This window comes from Drosophila miranda, assembly GCF_003369915.1.
Source record: "Drosophila miranda strain MSH22 chromosome Y unlocalized genomic scaffold, D.miranda_PacBio2.1 Contig_Y7_pilon, whole genome shotgun sequence".
In the NCBI taxonomy this organism is placed as follows: Eukaryota; Metazoa; Arthropoda; class Insecta; order Diptera; family Drosophilidae; genus Drosophila; species Drosophila miranda.
In genome coordinates, this window is record NW_022881652.1 from 74,447 (window position 1) to 83,485 (window position 9,039).

General features: G+C 53.7%; 1 protein-coding gene across 1 annotated transcript; it reads right to left on the bottom strand.

Moving 5' to 3' along the window:
- Nucleotides 1-763: 763 nt before the first annotated feature.
- LOC117195198 lies at nucleotides 764-5,577 on the bottom strand. The gene is made up of 2 exons (XM_033399840.1): nucleotides 5,045-5,577; nucleotides 764-998 (listed from the first exon to the last, which is right to left on the bottom strand). The coding sequence occupies exons 1-2, from the start codon at nucleotides 5,570-5,572 to the stop codon at nucleotides 801-803; spliced, it is 726 nt and encodes a 241-aa protein (XP_033255731.1). The 5' UTR covers nucleotides 5,573-5,577; the 3' UTR covers nucleotides 764-800.
- Between the last annotated feature and the right edge of the window lie 3,462 nt (nucleotides 5,578-9,039).

The following is a 9,039-nucleotide window of genomic DNA, read 5'->3' on the forward strand; positions in this document are numbered from 1 at the left end:
CTTCCTCGGCTTCCTCCTTGGCATGGACTGATCGCATGCGTCGGCTATCCTCTGCGTCAGTTCCCGTGCCGCTTCACCCGCTGAGATACCAGCTAGGTTCCACTCGTGTTGCCTGAAGGAGTCCGAGAAGGCTGCGACGTCCAGTAGACTATCCTTCCACTTTGGCCCCGTTGTTTTTGGCTTCCTGGGGACTCTGTTGCGCTGTCCGAGCTCAAAGTGTATCGCCTGGTGGTTGCTAAATGTGAATTCGTCACCCACTCTCCAGGTGGAATGTCTACATAGCGAACTGCTCAGAAAGGTCAGATCTATTATTGAGGATCTTCCCGCCCTGCAGAAGGTCATCTTTTTCCCGTCGTTTGCCAGTCCGACGTCGAGAGACGAGAACTGCTCCAGTAGGCAGTACCCTCTTGCGTTGGTCTCTTTGCTGCCCCATTCGACGGCCCACGCATTAAAGTCCCCTGCGATGACAAAGGGTGTCCTCCCACGAGTGTCTTCCGCAATGTGTTCCAACATAGTTTTGAAACGCGACAGGTCCTAACTCGGCGGTGCGTAAAAACTGTAGAAAGTTACACCCTTGAGTCTAGCTCTTACAAAGCCCTCCTTTGACGAATCCACATCGAGCGGCGAGGTCTCGACGCCCCAGATCGCGGCCTTCCTGCACTTACTTTGTGCCCAACCGCTGCCTGGCACCGGTTTGTATGGTTCGCATACGATGACCACGTCCGGTTTCCTCTCCCTGGCGTCCTGGCTCAGTAGTGCCTGTGCCGCCTCGCAGTGTTTAAGGTTCAGCTGCATGCACCTCATCCTATCCTCTTTGCAAGTGCCTGTCTAAAGAGGGGGCACCTGCCGCTTCCTGCGATATGCCTCCAATCTTCCTTCTTTCCCTTGCAGAACATGCACTGGGGGTCCTTGTCGCAGTCTTTTGCAAGGTGGTCCTCCTTCCCGCATCTCCGGCACAGCTTAGAACGATCTACATCGCTCCTACACTGTCTGGCCATGTGGCCGAACTCCATGCAGCGGAAGCATTTGGTGACGCTGACCCTTTCCCTAAGTCTGCCTCTTACCCAGCCGACCTTCAGTCCTCCTATTTTGAGTGCCCTGCGGGCGTCCTCTGTCGGAAGTCAGACAGTTGCAATCTGCGTCTGTCCGTACCCTCTCCTTATTGATATGTCGTCCAGTGCCACGTTTGCCAACTGGACCTGGGACATGAGGGCGTCCCTTATCTCCTCCTTGGTGGTCACCTCGTCCAAGTCGCTGCATTCAACGATGACTCGCTGTTGGAGGGCGCGGACCTCTGCTGCGTCCCCTAGCGACTCGCCGACCAGACTCTGGAAGGACGCCACAGCCACCACAAAAAACGTTAGGGCCAACGCCAGCCGCCATTCCAGAGACGGATCCTGAAATGGATGAAGAAAATGATGACGATGAGATGTGGACAGATGACGACTCCATGGATGACATTAAGGCCTACGCCCGCAACATGAGGTACCATCTTGACAACCAGATATCCTGGAACGCTGTGTACTAATTGGACACATCTCTGCCACTGCATTGGATTAAATGACAAATGCATATCACTCGCATGCCACAACAAACATGAACAACAGACGCTGCCGCCATCAAAGCCATTAAATAAAACATAAACGAATAAAAATGCTGCCATACACACTTGCAAAATCATACGGCCGGACAAATTCAAATCGAATGCAGTGTGTTGGTGATTGCTAGAATAGCCAAAAACAGACACACACACACAAACACCCATTACACTTTTTTTTTTTTTTTACATGGATGCGCCATGAGGAGTGGAAATCTTCATGAGATACCAATGACCCGTGCCATTGGCATGCACGATTCCTTGCTCTAGTCAAGTCATACGTACTAAACCACCCCACACACATACACACCTCTTCCCCCCGCGGGATCACCGTTAGGTATTGCTTCGCGGGGAGGGGGGCCTATTCTAGGCCGCTACATGCCGCTCTTTCTCGCATCGTCTCAGGTCATCCTGGATGCGCTTGATGAGACGGTACACGTATATATAGTTATCCTCCGATGCTGTCATAAAGCTAACCAGCAACTCTGCTGGGTGGATATTCTCCGTCCATGCTGCGTATCTCTTACAGCCGTAGAGTGCATGCTCCGGGTCTTCGATTGCGGTTGGGCACGTAGGGCAGTATGGGCTGGTATCGTGTTTGTACTTATATAGGTAGCTACGATAGCCCCCATGCGCGGTTAGGAATTGCGTTATGTGGTAGTCCGCGTTGCCTCTGCTCCTTCCGATCCACTCCTTCGCGCTACTGATCAGTTTATGCGTCCACCTCCCTTTGACGCTCTGATTCCACCGTTCCTGCCATGTTTCGATGGAGGCCTGTCGCGCTGTATTGCGGATGGCCGCCGTGCCGCCTATGGTTCCCTGCGCCGTACTCGTTTCGTACACTATTTTCATCTCCCTGGCCAGTATGTCCACGGGTATCATACCCGCTAGGACTAGTGCTGCGTCCTCGGACACAGTCCTGTAAGCCGAGATGACCCTCAGCGCGGCTAGCCTGTATGGAGCAGCTAACTTCCTTCGCAGGCCTTGGTTGTTTATGACCGCTGCCGCCCAGATTGGCGCTGCGTAGAGAAGGATGGAGGACACTACGCTTGCCATCAGTCTTCGGCATCCAGTCTTTGGTCTACCAACATTTGGAAGCATGCGGTAGAGAGCTCCTTGCATCCTCGCTGCCTTCTGGCTAGCATACTCCACATGCGAGCGGAAGGTTAGGCGGTTGTCCAACATCACTCCCAAATACTTGGAGTCTTGCGATTTTATCAGGTCTGCTCCTACTCGCACTGTGGCGTACTCCGTCTTCTTCCTGCTCGTGATGAGGACTGCTTCCGTCTTGTGGCCAGCCAGATCCAGACCGGCTTCCCACATCCATCCAGAAATTAGATCAATAGCTGTATTGGCTACCAATTCGACTTTCTGGACCTCCTTAGCTACAACGACTAGGGCCAGGTCGTCAGCGAAACCGATTAGCTGGCAACCTGGGGGTAGCTGCAGTCTGAGCACGCTGTCGTACATGAGGTTCCACAGGAGCGGCCCCAAGACTGATCCTTGCGGGACTCCTGCCGTAACCTCGTACGCTATCTCTCCTTGGTCCGTCTCGTAGCTCAGCACCCTGTCCGAGAAGTAACTGGAGATCATCCTCAGAAGGTATACCGGTACCCCGATTCGGTACAACGCCGTCTCGATCCTTGACCAGTTGGCCGAGTTGAAAGCGTTTCGGATGTCCAGCGTCACGATGGCACAGTACTCCTTGGTGCCCCACCTCCATCTTGTTCCTTCTATGGCCTTCGCTGCGATGCTAACTACCGCCATGATGGCGTCCACGGTCGAGCGGGATTTCCGGAATCCATATTGCGCCTCTGAGAGTGCTTCTTTTTCCTCCACGAACTCTAGAAGCCTGTTGTACAGCACTCTTTCAAGCAGCTTGCCGACCGTATCGTTGCCTTTGGGCAGCAGAATTAGACGCTGCCTCTTCCATCGTTTTGGGAATGTTCCCTCCCTGAGGCAACTGTTGAAAGTCTCCGCAAAGGGTTCCGGTCGGGTGGCCACCGCGAGCTTTAGGGCCTTGTTGGGTATTCCATCCGGCCCTGGTGCCTTCCGGTCGCCAACTCTCCTGGTTGCTTTTATGACCTCCAGTGTAGATACTGGCTCGTATGGTGGTTCCTCCTGGTCCAGGTTAGCTTCTTCCTTCTGCGGGTGCCTGGGGAACAGCGCTGTCACAATCCTATGCAGCAGTTGCGGGTACGTCGGGGTAGGAGTGCTTATTCCTCTGATCCTTTTGGTGACTACTTTATAAGCAGTACCCCAGGGGTCTACCTCCGCTTCGTCGCATATGTGGCGGAAGCAGTCGCTCTTACTCTTCTTGATGGCCACCTTCAGCCCGTGTTTTGCCGTGCGAAATTCCTCTTGCCTGGTTTCAAAGGCGTAGCGGGCTCTCGCTCTTTGGGCACGCCGTCGCGCTCGGAGACAAGCCCTTCTAAGCTCGCCTATTTCCTGCGTCCACCAGTAGCAAGGTCTTCCTCGTCTTCCTCGGCTTCCTCCTTGGCATGGACTGATCGCATGCGTCGGCTATCCTCTGCGTCAGTTCCCGTGCCGCTTCCTCCGCTGAGATACCAGCTAGGTTCCACTCGTGTTGCCTGAAGGAGTCCGAGAAGGCTGCGACGTCCAGTAGACTATCCTTCCACTTTGGCCCCGTTGTTTTTGGCTTCCTGGGGACTCTGTTGCGCTGTCCGAGCTCAAAGTGTATCGCCTGGTGGTTGCTAAATGTGAATTCGTCACCCACTCTCCAGGTGGAATGTCTACATAGCGAACTGCTCAGAAAGGTCAGATCTATTATTGAGGATCTTCCCGCCCTGCAGAAGGTCATCTTTTTCCCGTCGTTTGCCAGTCCGACGTCGAGAGACGAGAACTGCTCCAGTAGGCAGTACCCTCTTGCGTTGGTCTCTTTGCTGCCCCATTCGACGGCCCACGCATTAAAGTCCCCTGCGATGACAAAGGGTGTCCTCCCACGAGTGTCTTCCGCAATGTGTTCCAACATAGTTTTGAAACGCGACAGGTCCTAACTCGGCGGTGCGTAAAAACTGTAGAAAGTTACACCCTTGAGTCTAGCTCTTACAAAGCCCTCCTTTGACGAATCCACATCGAGCGGCGAGGTCTCGACGCCCCAGATCGCGGCCTTCCTGCACTTACTTTGTGCCCAACCGCTGCCTGGCACCGGTTTGTATGGTTCGCATACGATGACCACGTCCGGTTTCCTCTCCCTGGCGTCCTGGCTCAGTAGTGCCTGTGCCGCCTCGCAGTGGTTAAGGTTCAGCTGCATGCACCTCATCCTATCCTCTTTGCAAGTGCCTGTCTAAAGAGGGGGCACCTGCCGCTTCCTGCGATATGCCTCCAATCTTCCTTCTTTCCCTTGCAGAACATGCACTGGGGGTCCTTGTCGCAGTCTTTTGCAAGGTGGTCCTCCTTCCCGCATCTCCGGCACTGTCTGGCCATGTGGCCGAACTCCATGCAGCGGAAGCATTTGGTGACGCTGACCCTTTCCCTAAGTCTGCCTCTTACCCAGCCGACCTTCAGTCCTCCTATTTTGAGTGCCCTGCGGGCGTCCTCTGTCGGAAGTCGGACAGTTGCAATCTGCGTCTGTCCGTACCCTCTCCTTATTGATATGTCGTCCAGTCCCACGTTTGCCAACTGGACCTGGGACATGAGGGCGTCCCTTATCTCCTCCTTGGTGGTCACCTCGTCCAAGTCGCTGCATTCAACGATGACTCGCTGTTGGAGGGCGCGGACCTCTGCTGCGTCCCCTAGCGACTCGCCGACCAGACTCTGGAAGGACGAGGTTACCTCTCCTGATTTGCTGAGCTGGAGCAGGAGTTCCCCCTTTTGGGTGCGGCGGATTCTTGCCACCGCCTCTCCTAGCCCTTGTAGCTTCTCGTCTCCTTTTACCTTTCGCAGAATCTCTGCGTAGCTGCTCGGGTCTTTCGCCGCTATGATGATATCATCCGGGCGTGCCTTCTCCGTCATCACCCTAGAAGGCTCCTAACTCTCGGCCTTCTTTCACCTTTCCTCCACTCCCTGTTCGGAGGCGCCGTCGGTGTCTCCCCTGTGTCTTTATCTCCTGGAGTTGGAGTTTTCGCATCCACTCCAACCGCGCAGGTTTTCGTCTGGGTGTCCACCCCTTTGCTCCTCTTGTTTTTCGGTGCTTTCCCATTTTCCTGCTTCCTTTTTTCCTCCACCGCTATCCTAAACAACGGCGAAGTTTGGGAGGACTGGTGGGTACGGATCACCGCCTTTGCCCTATCGTCATGAAGCTGGATGGCCACCAGCTCGTAGAGCGCTCGGATGCTTTCAATGGAGTCCCTCATTACACTTGGGCGGCCGGACCTGTGCCGTTCGAGTTATGTGTGTCGTGTCCGCCATCGTCCTTAGTTGGTGGCCGGATCCAGTGCCATGGCATTCAGAGTGCCCTATGGTCCTGGAAAAGGAAAAATCCATCAGCCACACATACGATTAAAAAGTGCTCTCAAAATACTTACCGCCAGCCATTCAGACACACACACACAAACACCCATTACACTTGGGCGGCCGGACCTGTGCCGTTCGAGTAGGTGTGTCGTTGTCCGCCATTGCCCACAGCTGGTGGCCGGACCAGTGCCACTCGCTCTACATTAGGGCCACAATTGCCGACGCACACACACACTCACATCCATTTCACTTTGGCGGCCGGACCCGTGTCGCCACAGTAATATGTGTGCCGTCTACTCCTGGCTCCCAGCTGGTGGCCGGACCAGTGCCACTGGTTCTCCAAGAGGGCAGCCACAGCCACAACGACGACGAGGTGCTCTTTTTTGGTTTGTGACGTGCACGGGAACAAAAGCTTGTCACAGATAGTAATGAGTGTGGTGGTGGAAGGGCGGCACGGCACGGCACGGCACACAACAGACACCACAAAAAAGAACAGGGCAACACAGAAAAAACGTCAATGGCGACACGGCACAGAACAATCAAAGGCGACACGACACGAAACGGTTATGGCACGTCCGACGATCACAACCTCTCGAGCGGGTGGACGAGATGAGAGTGGCGGACGAGGTTCATGGTGGAACTCTCACATGTCCGCCACATGTGCTGTGTGTATTGGCTGCTCTGTTGTCGGGGGATGGGATGGGATGGGGGAAATATGCCTGCTCCCGTATAACCGCCCGGATACTGTAAACTGCCGGATCTTACGATCCGGGCGCGCGACGCTCCGAAGAGTCGACCGCATAGCATCATGTGGGCGGTTGAAATGGCTTTATTGGGGCATTTGGCAGAGTGGCGAAGGATGGCAGTGTTCATTTTGTTCCTGCTTAGCCTCATTTGGTCTTTGGTGGCATTTGAAGTGGGTGGGTGGGGTGGGTGTGGGATTGGCTGGGCATAATTGCCGAAGTTGCGACCGATAACACACTGGGCATTGATAAATGCATTTTAAATTTGAAATGGCTTTTTGGTGTGTTATCGGTCAGAGTCTGGTATTTGCGTGGTATTTTTAGTAATACCACGTGTCAAGGGGAATTATGGGAATGGCAGATAGGTTGGGAAGAAGAGTAAGAAGGTAAAACTAATTAGAAAACTACGAAAAATATACAATTATCCACAGAAAACTACATTAATTTACAAAAAGTTATTCCTAATATCACAGGCAAGTACTAAAACTATGGACAAACTATCTACGGACATGCAAAAACTACAGAAACAACAGGACTGACATCTACAACAAATACATTAATGCAGACGAGGTAAAATAAACGATAATTGACATACATTTGCAACATATAAACATATTAATTATATTTATTTTATTTCTAACAGGAGGACAACTACAACGAAGCACCGGCCGGCATAACAAACGCAATGCGAACATTACGCCGTATACCAGGCCGGCTCTGTTGTCCCCCTGTGTGTTGTTTATTGGCTGGATGTTTGTATTGGCGTGCATCGTGGGCAATGATGGTGTTGATGGCGAGCGGCTCAGGTCCGGTCGCCCACGCTGCATCTGTCGTTGGTTGGGTGCAGCAGACCGAGTGGCAGTGGTCCCGCCACCCGAGATGCATTGTCCAGTGTGTTGGCATTGACATCGAAATGTGATGCCAACGAATTGTTTTATTGGCCGCATCCGAGTGGCTGCTGGTCCGGCCACCAGGATACGTTGTCGTTTTTGTTGTTGATTGGCCGCATCCAAGTGGCTCTGGTCCGGCCACCCAGGATGGATTGTCAGGTGTATTGGCCTGGCCTCCTCGGCCACGTTCGTCTTCGGATTGTTGGTGTAATTTTGAGTGGCTACTGGTCCGGCCACCCAGATGAGGAGGTGTTTGTTTTTGGCGTGTGATTTAATTTGTGTTTATTTGTAGGTGCCTTTCGTCGATTTGGATGTAGTTGCTGGCGACCCTTGTCTGGTTGGTGTTGGCGTAAAACAGCAGGTGAGTATTTTGTGTTTTGGCAGTCTGTTTCTCCTTCCTGTTTCTTCTTCCTTTCTAGGATTTGCTGGCGTCCGGCGGCTCAACACCAGGCCATCCCGCCCTCACATAATTGGCATGAGAGACGGGTGTGACCCAGTGGAGCGGCAACAGACGCCAGCATCTGCGTCGTCGTTGGAATGGCTGCTGTTTGTTCGGAGTGGCGTGACGTCACAGCCATGGTCAGGCGGCAGCGTCATCGAAAGAGGCCTCCTGTTTCTTCCCTTTGGCAGGAAATTGTCAATGTTGGTGGCGAGGCAGCCTCTTGAGGGGCAGCTCTGTCTGGTGATTGGCAGGTAAGTGTGGATTTTGTGTGTTTTGGCCGTTTTTCGTGTTGTCGTGTATTGACTGTTTTTCTTTGTTGCAGTGGCTGGCCTCTGGATCGACGATTGGGCGCATCAGTAGGCGCCGCCCGATCGCATGCTTTCGCGTGCGCTGGCAATTTGGGCCCTCCATATTTCGCCCAGGCCATCCAGCACCTCAAATGGATCGTGATCGGTCCATTCGTCGTCGTCGCCATCGTCTAATTCAGTCGCGTCGCAGTCAATGTCGGACTCTGAATCCGATATGGCTGCTGCTGTATTGGCGGCGACTGATGGTATTGGCAGAGGGGCAGGAACTGCTGCTGCTGTTGGTTGGAGTGGGGGCATGGCTGTTGTGCCCTTGGCATTTGCTGCAGCCAATTTGGTGAGTTGCTCTGCCATCTGGTTAATCCTCCTTTCCAACTCTTTTATTTGCTGTTCGTATAATTGCAGATTTTGAGCGCAGCTGCCATCACACTGGACGTCTGGCCGCTGCTGCTGCTGGTGTTGGCGTGGCGTCGGGGCATCATTCGCGATCGGTTGCATCGGCTGGACCCTCTGGTGTTGGCGCCCCTGGTCGATGGCTGGGGATGTTGGTCGCGATACCGATGCTGCTGCCGATGCTGCCGACCCGGTTGGTGTTGGCGTTGCTACTGCGGGTTATGGAGTGGCTGTGGATGTGGCTGTGGATGTG